Source organism: Poecilia mexicana, unplaced genomic scaffold, assembly GCF_051168715.1.
Source record: "Poecilia mexicana isolate PSO_F unplaced genomic scaffold, ASM5116871v1 scaffold_7, whole genome shotgun sequence".
Lineage (NCBI taxonomy): Eukaryota > Metazoa > Chordata > Actinopteri > Cyprinodontiformes > Poeciliidae > Poecilia > Poecilia mexicana.
Window position 1 is genome coordinate 7,237,535 of NW_028263376.1, and position 25,859 is coordinate 7,263,393.

Below are 25,859 nucleotides of genomic sequence, written 5' to 3' on the forward strand. Positions count from 1 at the left end.
TTCTTAACATAAGGGTAGGTTTAGCCTTGGGTAAATATGACTGTTTCATTTGGAAATCTGGCTCACAAAGATAGATGTCGCCTACTCGTTATTGATCCAACAAGGGATTTGTTCTTTCAGACAAGGCTGCCATTTTCCTCCTTTTCACTGGAACGAGAACAAGAGACTGTTGGAGATGGCCTCCAACAACAAAGTAACCAGTCAAATTTGGGCAGAAAAGGCTTTGATGACTAACCTCACTCCCCTTCATCTCTTTTTCTACTCTCTTTGTGCTGCGCTTCTTCAAAGCTGCAACCATTTTTTCCCCTTGTTTTTCCGCTCTTACATCAAGCAATTTATGTAATGCAATCAGGCTTTTGTCTGTCTGAATGTTAGCAGGAATGCAACAGGGAATGCTGTAAAGGAGAATAAACAGATATGCACTTGTGTACTTTAACTTTTGTACAATGATTAAATGTGTACACTATGAAATGGACGATTTATGCATTATGAAAATAAGAAAGGATGCAGCATGACTACGGCTTGGTGAAGAAGCAAACTTGCCTTACGATGTGTCAGTGAGTAATAATCTATGCAACAAGCAACTGCCTGGAGTGGCCCAACCTCAACATCAGCAGCATGTCAACTAGAAATGTTCCTTTACTTAGCATGAGCAAAGTTCTGGATACCAGGGAGTCATGCATGTCTCTACACAGCAGTAACTGTGGTTTATCACAGTATCCTGACATTACTGGATGTGCTGTTTCCATAGGTCAACATGTGGATAATTACAGTCCTTACATTTCACATGCTACTACAACAGCCTGGTAATTATGTGTTTCAGTTTGTTAGAATTCACTGGATCTATTGACTTTGCTTTTATGCCTGTGGATTTATAGTGTTTTTCTTGTTCTTTGCGTATTCAAAAGCATGTCTGTGCACACACAGCAGCTTAGTCCACATAAGTATATGGGAAAACTAAAGTAAAGGGAACATGAAGGCAACAACATGAGATTATTCCTGCAGCATGGATTCAGCACAGATTCTCACCACATCCTACTGTGATCCTTCCTGTGTTCAGCTCAGTGTCAAACCAAAGGCCCAGCGGCCAAATCCGGCCCGCCGTAAGGTTTTATGAGGCCCTACGGACTCTACGAGGACAAATAAATTAAACTTTAAAGATAATATTTTATCATTCAAATCAAAGCAGATTGTATCTGTAAACTGCCAAATGAAATCAATACGTAAATATGTCCAACGTTATGTCATTTCAAGACAAACTCATTGAGAGCGATTTTAATCATTTATTAATGGGTAGATTCGATACTGTTCTGGTTTCTGTTGTTCTGCTGTTCCAGTTATGTGATGTTTTCATGTTATCTGAACAGGTCGGTGTTAAAAATGAGAATTCGTTCTCAAACAGCTTACCTGGTAAAATAAGAATTAGAAAAAAATCAATATATAAAGATCAATATATATCAATATATATACAACTGCTTGACCCGCTTTCCCTGCTGGTGGAGGTCAGAGGGCGCGGTGGCACTGACCTATGCAAAGACAGTCCATTTATAAACATAGAAATATTTGTCCTGTAGGAACATGTATTGTGTAGTGGGAAAAAAGTAACAGCTGAGGAGCTACTCTCACAGTCTTTATTCACCTTTTGTGGGAAAAGGGCATCTTTTTCCAAAATCGTATTGTACTATTCCTCATGCACACCGTCTATGCCAAACAAGGAGAGAAACTTATGGAGGGTGAAGGTTCCCCATTTCCATTTGTTGTCCTTCAAGCTGGATTTCAACCAGAAACAGTCTTTGATATCCTCCAAGCGGATGCCACAGAGGAAGCCTTTCATGATAAGCCAAGGTGGGTTGAACCTGAGAGCAGTCCATGTTGCTTGACAGCTAAGCCAGCCAGCAAGCCGGCTTTTCACACTGTGTGTTTTTTTTTTTTTTTTGGTCTGAGTGTTTTGAGTGTTTCCTTTTGTCTTTGTGTGTTCAAGTTTGTTTACCCGTGAGACAAAAGAGTACCTCCTGTCCTCAGTGTAAGATGGTGCAGAGAGTTTGGAAACGGTTCTACGCTGGAACTTTTCATTAACTTTCAACTTTGCACAAACAGCAATTAGCAGGTTCTGCATATAGGACCTTTTTTTAAAAAAAATAAATAATGTTAATTTAATAAATTCCACATTACACTCTAAACAGAGAGATAAGTGTAAGTGGAGCAGCAGTGTTAGTAGATATCAGACTGCATCTTCACATCAGGGATACTCAGAGAAATCTGATTTCAAAAAGTTAAAACAGTTTATTTTACCAGAAGATTCTTTCAGAGCTGTAGAGTCTCTACCTTTAATAAATTTGGTCTTATGCAAATTAGGACTGCATGGTGATGCATTGATTAGCGTTGTTGCCCCACAGCAAGAGGGTTGTGCATTTGAACTTGCTTGTCTGCTTTGGTGAAGAGTTTGCATGTTCTCCCAGTGCCTCCGGGTGCCAGGACAGTTGAGTGAGGAAAAAATCCTGTCACTTGCCAGGACACTCTTCTAAAAGATTTCTAATCTCAAGGATTTTTTTTTTTTATCCTGGTTGAATAAAGTTTGATGCACCGCTACACTTAAGAGAGCCATTTTTTGGGTCAATATTGCATTTATAATGGTACAAAACTCTGATCAGGTGGGTTTTTAGTCTAGATTTAAAGGAACTCAGTGTTTCAGCTGTTTTGCAGTTTTCTGGAAGGTCGTTCCAGATTTGCGGTACATAGAGGCTGAAGGCTTTTTGCCAGTTACAAAATAAATGCACTGCATTGATCAAAAAGGCAACCAGTTCACATTATCTAATGGAATTTTTTTTTAAAATTGATTCAAATGACCCACACAAATTTTGGAAAATGATTAAATCTATTTCTGGCAACTCTTATTCTGATCTCTGACTGGAGGCCAGTGTTAGACAAGGTGGAGATGTTAGAACTGGTTTAATAGGCATTTTGTTGATTCTAATTTCTTATTTAATGACACTTTTGAGACTCCTGTGCCTAACAGCCACTCTTTTAGAAGCCCAACCTCTCATCTGACCTTTGCTTTCTCTGAACTGTACGTCAGTGAGGTTTGGAGGGAGTAATGAGGCTGCAGATGATAATCAATTAAGAGCCAATTGGCTCTTTGGGAGCTTTTTTCACTACTGGACATCCTGAAGTTGTGCCCCCACTGAGACCCACCACTGGGAGGCTTGCAGGAATGCCCACGGTGGTTCTGCTGCAACAGATTACCAACATGTGAAAACATACGCAGTAGGAATATCTATTGGTATGTGTGCACTAAATAAGCACAACACTCAAAATTAATTAAAAAACAAAAACTATCCCGCGCCGTAATTGTCATGAACTTTGTTTTCTTAACCAAATGTTGCAGTTCAGAATGTCCCGACTTCCTGTGAGTGAATCCTTTCATCCCTGCATTACATTAATCTCATCTTTCTAGTCTGTCTTTAATCCAGCTCTTCTCTCTCAATAGAATACTCAGTTTAGCTCAAAGGCAGGTCTGTGCATGTCCCCCACCCACCCACACACTCTTTCTCACACATGCAAAACCTCCACTCCACACACCCCAGGGGATCTGAAGTCATGGGAAATGTCTGTGACCAGGCTGCAGAATGGAGCTCTGCTACAAGACACAATTGTTGTTCAACACATTAAAACCACCTGTTTAACATGATGTGGGCTTCCAGCACAGCTCTGACCTGTGAGCATGTAAAACAGACAGAAGTAAGCAGTCAGCAGAGCCTCTGTGGTTCTATCGATTACTGCCTGCATTGGATTGTAGCAAATGATAGATTAATTGCAACCACAGTGAGAAAAAAGTAAATGGGTCCCATTCATATGTAGAGCAAATGGTAAAATTACTTGAGTAATGTACTTAAGTGCAGTTCTTGGGAATGAATACTGTAATTGAGTAGCATTTTTTTTTTAAGATTTTGTCAGCTCTACTGGCCTTTATTTAGCAGATGTCAGACAGGAAAGTGGGTTATGAGAGACGGACCTGCAGCTGGAACTTGAACCCTTGACAGCCGCGTCGAGGACTAAGGCCTCCATACGTAGGTCGTGCTTCAACTCTGTGCCACAGTCAATTTTCCTCGTGCACCACAGTCTGGGAGGTTGGCTACAATCCAATAGACCTTAAGCGTCTAAATAACCTGTGCAGCTGTAGTCACAGGACCATCAAGCTCCAAGCAGCTTAAAAGTAGAACCATTAAATGATGCAGTGGTGTCACAGTTCAGTATGAATTATGAACGTTCAAACCAAAGATCTGTTTTATGAGGAAAATGGAATGTGTTAATTAGTTTTAACTAATTCAGGTTCATTTACCATAGTATGATGTTTGTTCTTCATACAGCAACACCAGAAATGTGCAATAATAAAACCTGATACTGAGGGACTAATGTTTTTGCCAATTCCTGGGTTGTTTGAGTTGTTTTGATTATTGTTCTGTATTTCTTTCTTTGATTAGATCAACCTTGTTTCTATTTTACTTTAGTTCAGTTCTTCTTGTTGATTCTAGGTTCATTGTGTTTATTTATTCTTTGTTACTTTTCATTTCATTTCCCCAGCTCCCCTTTGTGCGCCCTCCTTGTCCCCTGTGCAGTTCTCTCTCAGAGGTCACAAGTATTACATATAAACGTTCTAATGAAATGCACAACTTTGGTTACCTTAGTTCCTTCCAACCATTGGCTATCATTGACTATCTCTAAAGAAGTCCAGGGTCAATCTGGTAACTTTTTGTATATCTCCAGTAAATTAAAGTCTGTCCTTCATGTTTAATGGTCTTCGGTACAGTGTGGTTCTGCTGGTTTCCCTTCATTTCTTATCCCTTCGTTTATAACTAATTAGTCTGCTTTCTGGCCTTGAGCTTTACTTTCCCCTTCTCCATTTTCTCTTCTTATTCTGGTGGTTTTCCTCCCATCCACCTTACCACAAGAGACCATCAGGCCTTGTCTGTGGCTCAGCCCAAATCCACTGAGAAGTGTCCTCATTATTACAAAAAAAATCTGGCTCAAATGACTGCAAAGCCACAGTTTGTTGTGAACACCAATTATAAGATAATTAGCAAGTGTTTTGTTTTGAGTGCTCTGTGCAGTGATGCTGCCTCAGCTTCAATCAGAAGGCCAGCGTCATGGTTTCAACTAAAAGCTCTGCACTTCAAAACACACTTCAGGACAGTTTCACTTTCACTTAGGACTAAATTTCTCTTTGTCTAATACAGTATAAATTATACTGTATAATAGAAATTATTTGCAAACACAAATCTAGTAATATTAATAGTAACATTCATTTTTACCCCACTGTAACCAGGCTGACAAAGACTCATAGCTCTGTTTGCTGATTTGCTTTTAAGTTAGATTTTCCTGTTCAGGTTGTGTGCAGTAGGTCTGAATCTCACCCAGAGCAGCTGGAGTATCTTGGTCTATTAAACATGTTTCGATATTGATCCTGTTTTCTTAATGTAAGGATCTGGTTTGAAGTCAGCTGTTGATTGGTGGACTGGCTGAGGGGGCGGGAACAGAGACAAGTCATCTGCCAGACTTTCTGAGTCAGAGGAGCTCTAGAACGTCTCGATGTCTTTCACTTTGACAGCTGGTGTCAAAAAAAAAAAAAAAAAACATTTTGAAAGTTGTAGCAGAGATTATGAAAGTGTCAGCCTTCTATGACCTGATAGGTTAACATGGATGGATCTAAACTAGAAAAACTCATCCATGCATTTATCTTTAGTCGCATTGATTAGCGTAAGTGTCCTCACAGGTCTGCGTAAAAAGTCACAGTTGATCCAGAATGCTACTGCTCACGTTCTCTGAGTGAGAAGAGAAAAGTCCAGAGGTTCTAGAGAGAACGTGTGTCCAGAGAGGGATGACGTAATGACGTAATCCTGAAGAGAGCTTGATGATGGACAGTGGGCAGGTACGTGAAGGAACTGTACAGGTAAGTTTTCCTTAGGGGGAATCAGAGGAAAACTCAAGAGCTTGAGGCAACCTGGACCACAGGAGACAAAGCAACTTGAAACGAGGAACAGCATTTCACAGAAGTTCAGTAGAGCTCCATAGCTGGCTAGAAGCAGCATCACAGGTAATCATCCAGCAAGGAATAAAGGTTCTGCAGCTCATTTTATACACCAGCCAGCTTGATGAGATGATTGGTGCACAGAGGTCGAGAGATCTCCAGCATCTCAAGTATATTTCAAATATTGTGTGACTTAACCTGTGCATTTGTTTTATTATATGCCATGACTGCAGTCATTTTAAGTTTTAAACGTTATTTTAAATTAAAAGGATGGTGTGCTACAACCCAATGGCTTGATTTGATTACACCTTTGCTTCTTTTCTTTAATCCCCTCCACACATGCAAGTTTTTCTATCCAACTTTGAACAACAGTGGTCTGTGAAGTGCTATGAAGACTGTTGTATTTGGCTGCAGTGTTTTTTTCCCAAGAGCAGGAACTGATTTTTTCAGGGGAACCAAATTTCGCACAAGATCGGTTTTCGCTCCATCTGTTAAAAGAAAAAACAGCAAAAAAAAAAACTGTTTGTATTCTAAGAGTTCATTACAATGGATTTAAAAGCTCTCGTTTGTAGGAGCCTGTTTGTTTCAACATTGTGAAAATTATGAACAGCTTCCTGCAAGAACGAAGAAATTGGGATTTTGACGCACAAATAATGACATTTGTGTGCAATATGTGGCTGCGAGCGCCACGTAAATGGCGTTCTTACTTTAAGTTTGTGTTAAGGCAACACGGCTTTCTTCTGTGGATTTCCGCAGCAACTTCTCTTCAGTCTCATTTCAAAAGCTCCATACAAACAGTAGTTTTGTCCAAACGACGCTGTCTAACCATCTTCCTTGGCTTAGTGTTGACATCTTATTCTAGGGCTTGTTTAAGAAAGCTTTGATTGGTAAAAACTAAGATTAAGTTCTGGGGTACATATGTGCTGTTTGGTTGCAGAGTTGTGAGTCTGAGTCTGCTTTCGTCCTTTAGCTGAGACTTGGCACAAGGAAAAGCTTAGAAAACGCAGGTCCTTTCCTGAAGGAGGCTGCAGACAGAGAGCAAACACTCTCCAGAAATCTCCCATCAGGACAGGGTGATCAGACCTCCATTATGATTATTATGATTTCCAGATTAATATGCTTTCTCTCAATCTATCTCAATAACATTACTGCCCACACATCACTAATATAACATAACGACAAATTCTTTGTGCTGCCCTTTGTTTTTATGCCAGTGGCATGCAGTAAGGAATGTTACTGTCACACATAAGATACAATTGTATAGCAGAGGTTCTGATCAGGTGTACCACACAAATATGTATTGGTTCTCCATACTGGAGTTTATCTCTGCTAGATAATTCTGTTTTATTTTCCTTCGATGTTGAGGACTTTGTTTTTTTTTGTGCCTTTATTCATGCTTGAATGATAAACAAGCCTCCAGCCACTAGGTGGCAGCAGTGCTCAAACTAATCAACAGGCTGCCTGTTTGACCCAGTAGAGACATTAGTGTTCAGTTCGTGAGAATCTCTAGCATCGGTACATCAAAAGGATGTGCTGAGATTCAAATAAAAAAAAATGCTTTATTGATGTCAAAGGGAAATTAAATGTTGTTGCGACTCATTTAATGAAAGAGTTATCATGGATAGTGACGGCTGTTGGCAGGAAAGATCTCCAGCAGCAGTCTGTATTACAGCGAATTTGAAGAAGCTTCTGACTGAAACACTCTGCTTTTCTAAGAGGATGGACAGTTTTGTCCATAATCTTCTTGATTTTATGAAGAATCTGTCTTTGCATCATCATCATCATCATCATCTTCAGAGGTTCTTCTTTATCAGGATGTTGAGTCCTGATAGGTCCTGGCTCTGATCCTGCTGCCACAACAGATGATGGCAGTGGATATTATAGAAGATCTGCAGCATTTTACTGCAAACATAAAGAACCATAGCTTCTTCAAGAAGTACAGTCTGCTCTTGTCATTTTTTAAGATTAAGAGGAAAGGTGACCGAGAAAGAACAAGCGCTGTGACGTGGTGCACACAGCTTTGAATAGCTCCAGCCCTGATTTGCAGTACAACTGCTCTCTGGAACCGCGCTCAGGCTAACGCCATCAGAACTGACAAACGAACAGATCTGTAAATTGATTTGTTTCTGTTTGTTCAGTCAAATGATTAGTTCATTTGAACAACATAAAACACCAAAGCACAGTGGTATCCAGAGCTGATGGAGGAGGAGAGACAGAGATGTTTGTGACAGTGAAAGGAAAACAGGTTTAACGCACCTGGATCAAATGATGGCTCATTAGAGGCCTAAGAAGAACATTGACATGCTGAAATGGTTGTTACTACCACCAGGGAAGGGAGAGAATAAAACATGCAGAATGCCAGTGGCCCTTCAGGACCGACTTTGGGCACCACTGCTGTAAAGTCAATGACACAAAGCAGGTGATTGTGTGCTGTCGCTATGGTAACTTTATGTTCAGAGCAGCATCAGTGAATCTGTGATTGATCTCACTGGTCCCTTGGACAAATCTGTTAATATGGATTCACCTGAATTACTTCAGCCTGGCTGGATATAGCCACACCTCTTGGTCTTTGTAAAAGGAATAAAACCAGGATGAACTGGTGTCGAGCCTGGCTTTATCTATTATGCTGGATTTCGTAATAGCACTTTTCTGAAACAGCCCCCCGGATCGTGACAGGAACTTCAATTTTGTTGTGGGTCTGTTTGTGAAACATAGATAGACGTTTCACCAGAATGATGCAGCTATTTGACATTTCAGATTCAACTCACCTGATTAAAATAATTAAATCTTTGGTTCCGGGGGTTGGTTCAGGTGGTGGACCACGTTGCAGCACACTGGCCTCCAAGGACTGACGTTTGGTACTTGATAAACATTTTTCGTCTACCCTCTTCAAGGCAGCAGCAGTGCTGTTTTTATAACGATGCTGCAGTAATATGATGCTCCTAAACATCCATTTTTTGTGTCAGTTCCGCTACAGTTAAACTACGAATGATTTATGCACAAAGTCTCACACATTTCCACTGAGAAATGTAAATCTAGCAAGTTTATGTAAAGCCAGTTCGGAAGAAGACTCAACAATCCAAATGTTTCCTCACTCAGACGTGATACAGATGCAGAAATTTAACTTTCACATTCCCCTGCATGCATTGTCCAAACGAAGCCTATAGCCTGCAGGCGTCTTCACCTTTCTGAATCAATATTTCAGTGCGCCGAGGCGTCGCTCAGCCTCCATCCACCTGGAACGCAGCCAACTGCCAGTTTCTGTCCAACCAGCAGCCTCTGCAGAGTATGGCTTCTGCCCACACACACATTTAAAGGAACATCCAGACCGAAAAATAGCTGCCTTAGCTACTCTTTGTTTTATTTTACCAGGTGAAGGGATTTAAAATGCAGACCTTTATTTTTTTTTTTAAGTGGTTTGAAAACTTGCTGTCGATTTACATTTCTGTAGAATGAAAAATAACCTTTGACCTTTGCCTTTATAAAAACAGTCTGTCTTGCCAGAGGGCATACAATGTGAACACTTTGCTAATGCACTAAAGGCTCGGTACATTCCTGAGTTAGTTTACATGGTAGGTGGGTGTAAAGCCATGTAATTATGTTTTTGAGCTGCAGTTATAATCCTCAACCTTTAAATTTGGTGCAACTCCACAAAACAACGGTTTTTGACTCCTTAGCAACGTAATGTACTACGCCGTTTTTAGAAGTACATGTAGATTTAAATAAGGAATGTCCTAATTTCAACAGCATTTAGAATTATAAACAAAATATTGGCTTAAATCAAGAATCAAATCAGACTAATATCACAAAGTCAAGTACTTTAGATTTGACTTTATTAAACCGCAAAAGATTTAACAGATATAACCCAATAATTCACTTTGATGTAAAAATTTGATAAATTATTTACGTGCTTGCTACTGAGAATTTTTGACTGAATTTAATTTTATTTGTCTAAAACCACCTAACAAGTAACATCTAAAATAGCGTCCAGTCATTACACAATGAAAGAAGCATAAAGATGTACATTGATTTTACTGAGCAGCAGTCAGAAATGTAACTCTTATCATTTACTCACACAAAGGATCAGGTGGTCAACAATAAATTAACTGCAGAACGTGGCTCAAAATGAAACTGAAACTCATGCTACATGTACTTATTTCACATAGAGTAGACATTTCACTATGACCATAGGGGTGTAATTTTTATGAATATGGATTACAGCAGAAAACCCGGATTTCAGCGTCTCAAAGATTAAAATACTTTGAAATAGTGGAAACTCATTGTGTCACTCCCTTCTGAGATTCAGAAGGGAGTGACTATAAATTGTCTCCCCGTCTATATAGGTACGCTACATTATCATGGGGTTGACTGGACACATTTTATGTGTTTATTTATGAGGAATCCCATTAGTTTCCACTGAAGCAGTTACTGATCTTCAGTTGATGAAATAAATACAAGTCATACCAAACCATACAGCTGCAACCAGAAGGAAAATTCACCTGCCTAAGAACCATTTAACTAGTCCACTTGCAGTGGATGGCCAGTAGTTGATATGATGCACTAGTGTCCACTTCAGCCGTCTGTGTGCATTTATAGCATAAAAATCCAGAAGCACAAGGAAATGTTTTTCTTTTAGATAGTTGTCCACTACAGTGACTGCTATGCATGGAAGGGTTAACACAGCATTTCTTGAAACCTGTTTTGATTGGTTCATATTTTAATGAGTCACATGGTCTGAAAGAATCAAGTCTTATCTGTCAGACTGTTTTAGTTAAACTCAGTACATTAAAGTCATGCTACACCCCACAAGTGACTTACAGTGTTTCCTTTATTGCATAAAATTCGGTTCAGAAGGACAGTTAAGCTAATTTCTGTAATAAGTAGCTCACTTGGTCAAAGTGCTATCGTTAAAGAGTCGATGTGGTCGGACCGAGTATACAGGAAATGTACCATACAGCAAAGACTCACTCTTTGGACACTGACCTGAAGGTCTGTTGATGGAGCCACTTTTCTTTGTAGTATGGGGAATTATTTATGTGCAGACCGGTGTGATCTGTCTGTACTGCTCTGCTTCTCTGCCTTGAAGTCTGCTTTTTGTTCATTAAGGGCACAGTCTCAATTCCATATATGTGTCTGTGTGTGTGTGTGTGTGTGCGTGTTTGTTTTTAATACCTTGTGGGGACCATTTTCCTGACATATACTACGTTGTGGGGACCTACTGCTCCTTGTGGGACCAAAGCCTTTTTCCCCACAAGGGGAAATGCTGTTTTTGGGTAAGAGGTTAGATTTAGGACTAAGGTGTGAATTGAATTTTGGTTAGGGTTAGGTATGTAATGCTTAGGGTTAGGATAATGGTAAGGTTTAGGCTGTAGATATGGATGGAAGTCAATGGAAAGTCCTCACAAAGATAGCCGTGTGTGTGTGTGTGTGGGGGTGTGTGTGTGTGTGTGTGCGTGTGTGTGTGTGTGTGTGTGTGTGTGTGTGTGTGTGTGTGTGTGTGTGTGTGTGTGTGTGTGTGTAGGCGCTGTAGTGCAGTTTCTCTGCTGGAGAGCTTGAGCAGTAAGTAAGCTCAGAGTGGCTTCAGTAAGTTGACCAGCATTAACAGTGGTGGACACGTGTTGGCTCTCCCACCCACCGCTCCTCTGAATCCTTTTAACAGATACTCGACAAGTGAACGATGGAAGTTATAAAGAGGAGGACAGTCTCACTACACCCACATACATACACTAAGGCTAACTGGAGGCCACTGGAATCAAATGTTCTTCATACTGTGAGGAACAAAAACACAACAGACCACAGCGTAAAATAAGGCAGCAGTGTGCTTTCTCTGTTTTTGTTGCCTTATTATTCTGGAAAGCTGTCAGGCTGGTCTGCAGCCTGGTTAACGGAAACTGAATCCCTAGAAATGCATTGAAAAATTAATCAAACGAATGTAATAACAGCTGCAGCTGCTATTAACAAAACAACCAGCCAGTTCTCATGTCACTTATTTGATAAAGATTCTTCTTTTTTGTTCATTTTGAGATTTTAAGTACGGCATAATTGTAAAGAATTATGGCATTTTTTCCGCTGCGCATGGAAAATTTTCATTTCAAAATTTGATGAAATGCTGTTGATACTAATATCACTAAAAAATGGAGGAGCAACCAAGGGAGCCATGTTGAATCTGGAGCAGTGTGACAGAAAGTTGGCAGACTTTTCTTCTGCAAGACTTCTCCTGGTTTCTTAACCGTTTTAGAAAGCTGGTGTTATTCGGTGATTCCCTCAGCTGTCCAGGCAGTTGTGTCTGCGCCACCATTACAGTGGACCACATGCTGGGGAAACAGAATAAGACACCTCTTGCCTGGTGTCTGAATAAGACATGTTGGTACAGCGGCGTTGATAGGTCAGAAGTGGTCTGGGTATGCACAGTGGTCTGCTCTGCATACCCAGGACCAGAACCAAACATGGAGAAGCAGCACTCAGCTTTCATGCACCACAAATCTGGAACAAACTTCCAGAAAACTGCAAAACAGCTGAACAGCTGAAAACAGTGCCTTTAAATCAAGGCTAAAACTCCACCTGTTGTTTTTGAATTGTAATAAATGGAACATTGACCCACATGTTCAATGTATATTGATGATCTTGATGATACACTCATCAAAATGTAATGTCTGTCACTGTCAGTCAATTCTTGACTGTATGATGTTTCTATGACTTCTTATTCTCGTCTGGTAATGATGTAAAACACTTTGAACTGCCTCGTTGCTGTGCTATGCAAATAAACGTGACTGAAACTTTTTTCCTTGTGATGTACTAACAGAAAACATGAAAGATTTTTGTGCACAGACCCTACATTGGGGTCCAGCGCCCAGTGCCCCCAGCCTTTTACTCATTCATGATCATGGAAGGTCATAACGCTAGTTAGTGGTAACATAGCTGCAGGCTAGTGTGACGAATCTGAACTTGGAAGGTCAGTTTTGCTAACAAGCCAGTGGCTAGAGAAGCCATTGGATTCCACTTTCACTCGGTGGTGGTATGTCACTCCCTCATCCCCGCTTGTGTTCATTTCCTTTTCTCTCCTTTTGGCTATTCACACTCACTTTGAAGCCACTTTTTACCAGCAGCAGTACAGGTGTGATCCCAGTGACACAAAGAGATGCCCCCAAATTGCAGGAGGAGGAGGAGAGCTGGAACTATCATATTGCACATGATTAATTCAATGCAGGAGCCATGCATGGAAAAAGGAGTTGTGAAGCAGGCTGTACGCCTCAGGGCATCAACTGACTCTCTTCACAACCTGGGACCTGGTCTCTCTCTCCCTCTCTCTCTCTCTCTATTTCTCTCTCTCCATGCCTGACCGGACTGGTCGGCGGGGATTTGTAAGTCATGCACACCTACAGCAGCGGCTTAATATTGACATGACATGACAGAGGCTGACCTTGGAAGTTTTCCACCCTCTTGATCCCCAACTGGCTGTTTTGCTCTGGTCTGTTCTTTTTCCTCTGCTCTTGTCAAGCTCTTTTTATGTTTCACCTTAAATTTACCGTTCTCGGTCGCCGTCCTCCAGCCTGACCTACACAAAGCCTCCACCTCATTTTTCTTCTGCAGGTCAGCTCCAGGTCAAGCTGGCTTAACAGTATTTGAAGATAAGAATCTCAAACGGTCACAGGACTTCTATTTCCTTTGTATACTGCAACTTTATAAGGAGGCTTTTTCTAACTGCATGAGAGAAAATCAGGTTTATGACTGAGTGTTGCAGCTTCAGGGGTTCAAACAGTCACTACCAGAACATTGGGATGCTAATGCTGCAGAGCAACAACTATATTTCTAAATGTTGTGTTTGCTTCAACTTTACAGTGCTTTTGATACGACTGAACAGAAATGAAGTTAGCTGGTATTTTTTTGGCTGTCTGTGGTTGTTGCTGTGACATTCACTTTTTTTTTGCAATGCACAGTGATGCTTCATCAGCTGGAATGGGCGTCCAGTTGAGGCTTTCTCGTCAGATCAAAAGTAGCTTCTGAAAATATCAACATTTTTAGCAGATATTAAACATAGTTTTTATTATCAAGCTCAAATTTCTACGTAAAACATTTGTCCTTTGGTTTGATGTAATATTATGAAACTTAAATGTCCTGTTTTTATTTGATGTAAGTGGAAAATTAACATAACAAACAGTAATAAAGGAATAAAGAAAGTTGTCTGTGTGGAATTGTTCCACAGTGGGTTTCACAAAGCAAACTGAGTTCATGAAATACATCAACTTTTCAGTAATATTCTCATTTATTGAACATAATCATGTAGCTAATCACCGTATTTTAACAATGGCATTGTCACTAGAATATTGTTTTGCTATGTCCATAAAACACATTTTTAACTTTCCCAAAACATCAGATTAGAAGTAAAAACAAGAAAAATAAAGCTCAAGCCATGAATTCATAAAAATATTTTTAATCTACGCTACAGGGGAGACAAAACTAATCTCCATATTATAAACACTACAGCTTTACTTAAACTAGAAAATTACATTTTGTTTAAAAAGGATTTAAAAAGATGAAAAGTTACTGCATTGTGCAAAATGTTTTAGTTTCCAAATCCAATGATAAGTTTAGATCATTAGTCTGATAATAATAAACTAAATTGTGGCCTCATGTTCAGATGTAATTTATGAAACACGAAGCTCACTGTTTAAACTTTACTTCCAGACCCTTTACATTAGAGCGTCTTTCTCTTTCAGCCAATCACAACTCCAGAAGTCCCAGGTTTTGAACTTATTACAACTGAACAATACACAACCTGTAGTGCAAACTGTTGTTGAGGATGGTCTCAAAGAGGAAATATTCCAGCATACAGAAGTCAGCAGAAGGAATTAACAGGAGCTGCTTAATGTGATTGTCTTTAAGTTTCCTGTAAAGGTTGGAGGAATATCGAGTCGACACAGGAAACCTGTGTATGGTGCTTGAACATAAAAAGTCTGTAGCACAACATTCGTAATGGTTGTAATGTTCTTGCTCACATGTGCATGAGCAAGAGAAGGGTGTACATGGGTGTGAGTGTGTGAGTAACACACACACACACACACACACACACACACACACACACCTCCATTTGGTATTCGCAAGCCTCCCACATGGTTTGTTCAGTGCTTTCTGTCCTCTGAGTTCCAGATCTGACTTTGCCTTGTCTCCTTATCGGTCCTCTTCCGAGCCATGTGAGTAATCACACCTGCTTCCTCGTTGAACATCTGCAGACTTGCTCGCTCCTGCTCGTCCTCCTGCAGGGTACCTACCGGTCCTCACCAGCCTGCCCGCTCCCCTCCGAGTCGCTCCACAGTTCTGCCTCTGGATCCACCAGCCCACTTACCAAAGTCGCTCTCAGAATTACATCCCCTCACTGAGCCTCCTCTCCACCAGAGCTCCGTAACAAATCTACTCTTTATTAATCAAGACTCTTTTCCTGATACTAGGTCTCTAACTTATCTCATCTGTTGTCGAATTCCTGGACCCATCCTGAGGAGCTGCTCTGTTGTTTGCCCTTGTTCTAAATTGTAAAATAAACCTTCTTAAACATTCTAATTTGTCTTTGTTCGATTCTGGATGTGTGCTAAACGACTCCCACAGGACATGGCAGAAATATGGATCAGTACAACTTATCTAAAGGATCTCTAGGTGTTTTACTGTTTCCTCAAAAAAATGTGATGCGAGATTTTGACTTTGGCTTAATGAAAAATTATGATCAAAACCAAACTTACAGGCAGCCAGAAAACACCAACTGGGTACAGAAGCACGATGGAGGTAACGGGATCGAACGAGATTTAAACGGAGGAACCAGCAAGGAGTGTCAGCGAGAGAAGGGTTTAAATACTGCGAGAGTGAATGCTGCAACAAAGGACCTGGGCTGATGATGGCTGCAGGCTTGAAGGGGAGAGAGAGAGAGAAGAAAAAGAAAACGACAAAGGGAAGTGAGGGACCAGAAAATGAATCTAACATTAAGTAATGACTACACATGAGAAACATAGAACTAGAGTAGCTTAGAAAAGGACTAAACACAAGAAATAAACATAATAAACTAGAATCACTATGACAGGACTGAACCATGTAAAACTGAAATCCAGCTGATCTAATCAAAGAAAAGGAACTGAGGGACAGAAATGAACCGAGCACAAAACCGACTCAAACAACCCAGGATGTCTCCCTGCATTTAAATGAAAGACATTGTTTCACCACATTTTTAAATTGTAAATAATTAGCAAGATATACTGCGTTTTGTTCAACAACAAACTATTTATAATCTCCTATCACTACTGACTGCGAAAGGCACACATTTGTTCATCTTTTTCTGTGATGTCTGGACAGAAGCTGCTCAGACGAAGCCTAAGTTCACCTAAACAGTGGCTGAAATACCGTTTAAAAAACTGCAACCATCTGGATTAAATAATAGGAGCTGTACTGTGTGTACATGTGACAGGAGCCCTGCTGTGCAGGCAGCCTCTGAAGGGCACGTCATGTCAGTTCAGCTTCACCGGCATGACACAGATGTCCCAGCACCCTCTGTAAACCGCAGTCAATTACAACCCCCAAATTATACCCCCACATTATACCGCCGGAGGCTGCAAGGAATGCAGCATGGTCAGTAACACTGTTCGTTCTTTACTGGACTGCTGCAGTCAGGTCTGCTACACGACTGCAGCGTCCTCTAACCGTGGCTAAAAGTAGGTTCATGGTTTATTTATGTTAAGGTTCTACATGTTTTGTCTTCAAAGTTATTTTGTTGAATTTCCACATGATTTTTTCTGACTTTGCAGACGCTTTAAAGTTGGAGTTTGTAAATCTTAAAAACAACATGTTTCTTCACATATTTGTTAAAATTGTCGCTATGTAGTGACGGTTGAAATAGAAAATCTATGAAACAAATCGAGTTCCTCCGCCTTCTCGCTGTGGTCCTATTGCTATCTGCAGAAGTACACCGCTGGGTCGGAAACAACCAATCAGAGCCGTTTTCTCATCACTGTTTAGTTGAAGAAGCTGTCATACATCTGCTTCAACAAACACACTGTCATCTAGGCAAAGCAGACAGCACAGTGAGGATCATTTTCTTTGATTTTTCCAGTGCAACTTTTATGAAAAAAAAAGATGTTCTTTATATATTTGTTAAAACTGTCACCATATGATGACCGTATGATATGAGACAGACAACCTTTTAAAACATGAAACTCCTTCACCTCCTCCCCAGTGCTACTATCAATGTCTGAAGAAATGCTCCATTCCTGACCCAAAGCAACCAATTAGAGTCAGGAGGAAGATATTGGGAGTGTCAATCAATCCTTGTGTATGTGATGCTAAATGTGTTAATGGTGCAGATCTTCTATAAGTCTGTTGTTGAGAGCATCATCTATTCACGTCTTCAGTCAGAGGCTTTTTCAAATCTGCGTCAAATTTCTCTACAAGAGATCTTTTCTGGCAACAGCCATCACTATCTACAATAACTCTTTGAAGAAATTTAATTTCCTTTGGGATCGATAAAATATTTTGGAAGTGAATTGAATTGAAAAGCAATCACTACTTCTAGTGAACTAGCGTATTACACACATAGTCCTGCACATGCATCTCCTATGTGTGTTCAGGTATAAAACGACGCTGTATTTGTTTGGTACACGTGCATTCCAAACCTGGTCTGGATATTTTGGGTTGTGATTATGCACACAGGCACACCTCCACTTTTACAGACTGCTTAAATCTGGAGAGATCAAGGCTAGGAAATGCCAGCCTACTGGCCCGGGTTTTTTTGTGCCACCTCCTGACAGCCACGTCTCGTCAGCCAGTGACAGACATCCTGCGGGGCCGACTGTGACGGCAGCCGACATGATGTGCAGAGTTGTCGGATTGACAGGCACAGGACCTGAGACGTTGATCACTTTTGTCAAGCTGAGATGGTAAAATGCTGCAACGACCCATAAATATTGAACCTGCCCAGAGGCCAGTGACCTGCACAGGCTAATAGAGGCCTTTCTGAGGAACCCAGCTGCGTGTGTGTTTGTGTGCGTGTGTGTGTGTAAGTGCGGCAGAGAGAGAAAGGTCAAGTCTGCTGCATTTGATGAAATGTTGCCTATAGTAGGTGGAATAATGTAAAAGTAAGCAGTATCTATTCTCTTCACTTTTTCCAAGTCTTCTCATACATACATAAACAATTCAAATCCACTGAGCATTGGAAGCACATGTGTTGTTTTCAGCAATCTGTGTCCATAACATGGTCACTGCCATCACTTTTAATACAAGGGGAAAACAAAGATTTTAAGCTTTTAATCATGGACTGATTAGATTTTAGCCCTCAGAAGTAAATCAGATTGAACCTTCGTGTACACACCTACAGCTTTGCTTTAATGAACAGAATGACTATTAGATTAAACTGCTGAGGAAAAGTGGAAACCACTCGTACTTCAGTCCGTTTTCTCACTAAATGTAAAAGTGTATGAAAGATCAACTAAAACTGGTTTTAAACCAAGCTGGGTATGAGATTCATGGGATCAGTGATGCATCATACCCACACTAAATAAAATAATGCAACACAGACGTAAGTTTTATGTCATAATATAAAGAAGATTTCTATTTTTTTAGACTACGTCTTTCAGGACCAGCCCTTTCGTTTTGGTCCCATGTGCCTACAGGTGCTTTATCAAATCCAGACTGTATAAGAAGTGAACTACATTTAAAATACATCAGTGAGATCTAGACAACAAATGGAAAGAGCCAGAGCTCCGCTGGAACGAGGTTTAAGCTCCAACCTACATGAAGCGATGGACTCTATGAAACACTGACCCTGTATGTGGATGTGTATTTAATGAAGGGAAGCTAAAGCAGGAGAAATATGATCTCTCTCGTCTCCTTCAAAAATTACTTCTGGCTAAATCCCCCATGTTTATCTACAGTGTTGGACTTACCTCTACACAGATGTCTGTGTATCTGTTGAATCTGATCTGCGGATGTAACATTTGATAGGAACAATTTATATTAAAAATATATTTGAGTGATTCATAGTAATTTATGTAGGAAAAATAATTTTGCTGACTAAATTTCTTCTAATTCAACTTGGGTTTATCTATATAGCACTAATTCACAACAATAGCTTCAAGACACTTCCCAAAAAGCAAATCTAATTCATATACAGATATATCCAATCAACTAAATCTAATCCTACACAAAGACACAAAGTCGTATATGTTCCGATCTGATCCTGGCGATCAGTCAATGCATCCAAGCTCCATTTATCATTTAAATGTGTAAACCGTTTTCTAAGGAAACCCAGCTAATTACATCAAGTCAGCGACTTTCAGCAGGCACTCCTCTTGGGTTAGCATGTAGCAACAGTGGGCAGTGGCTCTCATTCTATCAATGATGCTGCAGCAAGAAAAGAGCTGGAGAAACATGATTTCTCATTTTACTTTAAGGTAACCTTTGAAGTTCTTTAAGTATTTAAAGCCTAATTTACCTTTGAAAAATCGGTCGGTTGGCCATGAACAACATCCACTGGATGGAGAGGGGCCTGAAGCTAAGCTATACTCCACACACACACACACACACACACACACACACACACACGCACACACACACACACACACACCCCCACGCACACACACACACACACACACACACACACACACACACACACACACAGCTTTGGAGCTCACACTAATGAATGTTTACATGAAATGCTGGCAGGCAGAGTAGGCGTAAAATGGAGATCCGGGGTGCACTAGTGTCTAGTTCAGAGTTTGCAACTCGTCTTTTGCTTTTCAAGGTTTCCTCTGTAATTATGGAGGGCTTTTTTTTTTTCCTGCAGCTGCTCTAAAACAACCATATCTGGGTACGTAAACCAGATGGGAAATGGAAGCAAGAACATACTCTTATAATTATTATTATTACTATTATTGTTGTTGTTAGTATTAATTCAGTATTTTTCTCATCAAAACATTTTACATTATAAAGCAGCAAAATAGTAAAGAAAACGGAAAAAAAGTACAAACACATAAAGTGGAACATTTTTTTCTTAAAAACCAAGAATACCAATGATGACCAGGTGGAGAAAGAAAAAAAGACACGCAAGCAGTGCCAAGGCAATGATAGGCTGTCACCTCTTACCATAGGGTGTGTGACCCATTTTTCCCAGAAAGCATCCCCCTTTTCTTCTAGTTTTAATTTAAAGGCCAAATGCTCCATGCCCTGAATACTATTAACAATGCCCATTGACTGTTTGATACTGGAGGTTGGGCTGCTAAGTCATTGTTTAGTTATAGGGTTTTTTCCTTGCCATCATCATTAGTTCTAGGATATATCTATCTGCTGTGGTAATTCTTTATTTGACTGACATGACACTGTCTTAAACATGACATAACATGTCATGTTATGTCATTTTATGTCATGTTATGTCCTGACATAACATGACATAACATGATATGTCATGTTCATGAAGGAGTCTTCATATTCATAAAGACTCCTTCATGAACATGAAGAAGTCTTTATGAATGTTTATGACAGTTATCATGAAGTGTCATTCGTCAAACAATGACACCTTTAATGCAAAGTGGCTTTAAAAGTTGCATTGAAAGTGCCACCTTTGCATTCAAGTGTATACATCTACTAAATAATGCAAAGTCGTCACTTTCAATTAACTTTTTGACTTTTTGTTCCAGATTTGTGATGCATGAAGCTGAATGCTGCTTCACCATGTTTGGTTCTGGTTCCAGGGATGCAGAACAGAACCAGAATCAGAAGCCCTGAGAGATCTGGAAGACTGACACAACAGCAGATCTTTAATGTATTGTGGTGCTAACTGAGCTCTTCAGTGATTTATAAACTAAACAGTATTTTAAAGTCTATTTTTTGAGCTACAGGGAGCCAGTGTAGTGACTTTAAAGCTGGGTTGATGTGCTCTGTCTTCCTGGTTTCAGTGAGAATGTGAACAGCAGTCTTCTGATCAGCTGCAGCTGCCTGATTGATTTTTACAGGCAGACCTGTAAAGACACTGTTGCAGAAATTAATGCAACAGAACATCAACAAATGGATGAGTTTCTCTAAATCTTGCTGTGATATTTGTCTTTTAATCTTGGAAATGCTCTTCAGGTCATAGAAGGCCGACTTTGTAACCGTCTTTACGAGGCTCTGAAAGTTCAGGTCTGAGTCCATCATCTGAGAAACAGATTTTTTTTGTTTGTTTTTAATAGATTTATATCTAATCATCAAAATGAGCAGCAATAAACACTTAAGATTCATCACTTTTTGTATTATTCTACATAATCAGTTTTGGTTTTTGAATTAAATTTTATACTTGGTTACATTGTGATTTGTTGAAACGCAGGCCTGGTTCCAGAAGCTTCACTGATGCTGCAGCAGGATGGAACAAAGAAACAAATGAAACTGAGCTCTGATTTGGATCGACCTGAAATTATTTGTTGAGCCAATCTGAAAAAAAACAAAAAACAAAACAACAACAAATAAAAACAAAACAAAACAAAAAAACAAAGCATGAAGTCTGTCACTACCTTAGGATAAATAGGAATGAACAGAAACTGGGCCATTCAATCTGGACAAACATCTTTATTTCTGGTAATGCATCTATACACTGTACATTCAGTCACTGTAGTATATAAGCATGGCTATTTTCAAACATAATCTCATAAAGTCCTTTACAATATAGTCTGAGTCGTTAGAGCAGGGAAGGGGAAAGGTGTCAAAACACGGGGGTGGGGGTAAGGGGGAATAAAACGGACATAGATGAATAAGCCAAACTTCTTTTCATATTATATATGTGGCATTAATACATGACAAAGCTTGCCTCTTACATAAAAAATATTTCTAGAACTGTATATAGTATCAGCAGCAGCACAGGGCTAAAAATAATACATGAGGGAGGGGAGAGGAAGTCATGTGGGCCGGCTATACGATGCTGAACATTTGCTTAAAATCTATATGAAGAAGTGAAAAAAAGATAATTCAGTAAAAACTATTTAGTACAAAAAAGAAAAAAAAACAGGATAAAATGTTTATGAAGGGAATATTCTCTGCATCAACTGTTCCTGAAACATTTTCATTAAAACACAAACTTAAAAAAAACAAACAACAACAACAACATAAACGGAAAAGAAAAACAAACAGCTGCTGTAAGAAAAGATATGGAAACACCATGTACATTTATAATACAGTATCGTAAATGAAAAACATATTTACACATGTAAATTTGTATTCAAATCTTCACACTGGCTAGTATTTGGCCTATTAATACGGACTGTTATTGCTGCTTTGCTGCCCATCGCTTAGAAAAAAAAGATTCTCCTTTAGAAAACAAGACATCATTAAATCGCTTTCTTTTTTTTTTTCTTTGTTTTGGACGGGAGAGCAAACAGGCCGATGTTAGCGCTTCCCTCCGCCGTAGAAAACCAGAACACAGAGGATATGAACTCTGAAGAGTAAAAACTACTAGAAAAATGTACCAACACGGGTCTGCTGGAGGGAGGCAACATCAGGGAACGTCTGTAATGCTGCATCAGAAAAGGCCCGGTCCAACACTTGCATCAGCAAACCCAACTGTAAAAGTCCTTATGTACAATTTATAGTAACAATTTACCAAGTTTTTTTTTTTTCTTTTTTTTTTCAGGATCGTTTATAAAATCTCCTCTGAGAGCATGCATATCACTGGTTCAGACATCAGAAAAAAAAACAAAAAAAAACATTTGAAGCATTTGTTGAGAGTGTTTTCTGCGCCGCGCAGAGTTCTGTAAACTGCTGATTCAAGGAAACACTGATTAAAGCGCTGCAGAGCACAGAAGGGCCTCTTCGTTTCGAAACCTGCTGATGGGAATGAGACGGCTGCGCCGCCGTCAGGTTTCTGACTCTGGAAACCTTTCGCCCATCTCTCAGGCACTTGAGGTTGTCCAGCATTGCACTCATTTTTTTGTTTTCCTCTTTTAATATTTTTATTTTTTATGTTTTTGTTGTAAATGTAAGTTGATCTAAAAATGGCATTTGGCTTTTATTTAACACCAATGCTTTTCCTGCTAAATAAGACAAGTCGCTTTATGTTGCATAACACAATAAAAACCCTTACACGTACAGTATCAATGCCCAATAAGTGACTATATGAATGGCAAACCTTTTTCGTTTCTCATGCATAAAGAGGATGAGATTCCTACCGGAAAACGAATTGTGAACACAACAGACAAGCAATAAAAGTATCTCCACATACAAAAACAACATCCAAGAGTTGACTGTTCGTGCTGCTGTAACAGTCCAGCCCGCAGAGATCTGAGCTGCTCCAAACTTCCTGAAAAGTCCTGTCTGCTGAACATTTTCCTGTCTATTTACAATCAGCTGCTGGAAACCGCAGCAGCTTTTTACTCGCTTGATTCTGTGGCCACTGGATGACAACGGTGGCAGTAAAATGCATTTAAACTGGATTTTTTTCTCTGTTTTTTTTTTTTTTAAAGTTTTGACAAAAGTGCGATTTATTACTGTAAAGTACAAAACAAAAAGAACTTTTTTTTTATTTACACGCCTTAACTTAACAATCAGACATTTTTTGTGGTAATTGACGAGAGCCCGCTGAAAAGCTCCTGGATGACGAAGCTGGTCTGGAGGGAAAAAAAACAAAAAAAACACGCCGTCTGTCATTCAAACGTTACGAGAACACAAGGCCACGCTCACACTGGAGGGGAAAAAAATATCAAAGTAAAACTATGGCAACCAGCGTGGCTGTGTGTGAGACTGTCCAACAAGTGCTCAGTGAAAACAGAGAAGGTGCCTTTAACTGTGCCTGAATGGAGGGTTGGATCTGTAGCTGAGTGACAGGAAACCTCCTGAACGACCACACCGTGGTGGAGTTTGCATCTTTTACATTTATTGTCTATCATATTCATTTGTTTCCACTCCATCAGCACTGATGAAAGCATTTTTTTTTTCCTGTACATATCACTATGTAGTCTCTAGATAGCTTATAATGTCTTGAAGAGCCTCTGCCTGCTTCCAGCCGTGAGCCGACGCTGGAAGCCTTTTATTTGGAGGGGCCGGCCCCGGCCCCGCCCTCTAGGCTGTGGCCCCTCGCTGCAGCTGTGATGTCATGACGGCCTTCCAGCAGTTTGTTAGTGCGGAGTGAGAGTCTGGTTTCGTTTCCTGGCGGGCGCTGCTGCGCCCGGTGAACTCCGTGTCCTCGTCTGTTTGCAGGTCTGAGTGTGAACGGTGAGTCAGTCAGTGCTGGATTTAGAAACGCTTGTCCCCTGGCTGCTTCTGCTCTCCCCTTCACTCTTCATGGGTCTGGATCAGAAAACACCTGCGTGTTTCCTCTGATGGGAACGTTTTCTCTGTCTTCTGGACGATTTGGGTTCAGGTGTCGGTGACGGTGGTGCCGTGGGTCGGCCCAGAGCTGCTGGAGCAGCAGGCTGTGTCGGATGGGATGAGAGCAATGAGGGGGAATGATTGAGTGCCGATGCTTGTCTCGGGGTTACTTGTTAGGGGCAGCTTCTTTGCTGCCAGGTTTGGGCCAGAGCTGCTGTTGGAGCTCCTTTACCACCCTCTCCAGGTGCTCTCTGGCCTCCCGCTCCTGCAGCAGGTCAGCTCTGAGCTGCTCGCGGTCGGCCTCGGCATGCTGCAGCTTCATCTGGAGGTCCTCGATCTGATAAACACAAAGAGAAGTCATCTTAAGAGACAAAACCTTCTATTCTATTTAAATAAACTTCAAACACAATGATCGGCCAGAAAACTGTGCTAGGTGAAGCCCTAGTCTGGTAAAAACCAGCCCGTTGTCCTGCACTTTGCTTTGTCCAGAGGGTCTGGGCTCTCGGCATGACTGCATGTAATTCACTGATCAAATAGTTCTGACATTGTATGGAAAGAGTCATTTTCCTTGTGTAAACAAACCGACTCCTCTAAGCTGCTGTTCTTTTTCAAACCCAAGGTTTCTTAATGTTGTCACGGCAACTGTTCACGGTTCTGTTGTGAAACAGCCTCGCTCAGACTAAAGTTCCCACCGGCAGAATCTCTCATGAATGAACTGCTAGAATCAACCAGAGGCCAACATTACTGCCATTATGAGCCATTTCGAGTTGTGACTCGTTCTTTTGTTCAGGTTCTGAGGCAGAATTAGCTCCGCCCCCTGCTCATTAGCTACATTAGCTGTGAAGCCGAGAAGCACAGGAAAATCAGAGAAAGGCCTGCGCTCCTGGGAACAGAGAGTTAAACACGGCTGATTGTGGGTGCAGGGCTCTCCCTCAGGCTGGAGACATTCAGCCGTCCCAGAATAACACGTCTTCCCATTGGCTGAGGTTGCTGGATGACCTAACGCAGAGCGCTGATAGGCCAGGTCAGTGTGACCTCACCGCACCATGTGCTCCTCACAGCAGCCTCATCCACTCAAACCCAAACAGAGGGTTTCACATGGAGACGTATGGAGCAGCGGCTCGGCCGCTGAACGTCCTTCCACCCAGTATTTTCCAGAAACAGTGGTCAGCTTTTGCTGCCAGACAACTAGTTGGAACTGGACCACGGATCAAAGACGCAGAGCTCGTGTCTCACACTCATCCAAACACTCTGCTGCTCTCACGTCCTGATCCTGTTTGTTTTCCTGGCTGCGCTGACAGCGTCTCCTCCGCAGGAGGACATGGACGCAGCTGGAGGACAGAGTCTCCTTCTTGTTTTGTCTAAAGCTGCCTCAGGGAAGCCGACGCCTCTTCCTGTTTCCTCTTCCAGGGGGAGGAGCCGAACTACACCCGTTCATTTCTGACTGGGACGAAGAGAACACTTTCTGTCTCCCCCTGTCCTGAAAGTGAGACAATATGACTGCTGTGTACATACAGCAGCTTAGCCACTTTTG

The 25,859-nt window shown here is 40.8% G+C and overlaps 1 protein-coding gene across 1 annotated transcript in view; it reads right to left on the reverse strand.

The window, feature by feature from the left end:
- Positions 1-21,580: 21,580 nt before the first annotated feature.
- skia (SKI proto-oncogene a) overlaps positions 21,581-25,859 on the reverse strand; it is a 66,057-nt gene continuing 61,778 nt past the window's right edge. The window contains exon 7 of the mRNA XM_015011633.2: positions 21,581-24,662. Coding sequence (XP_014867119.2) covers positions 24,492-24,662 — 171 coding nt within the window. The 3' untranslated portion in view covers positions 21,581-24,491. The remainder of the gene's footprint in view (positions 24,663-25,859) is intronic.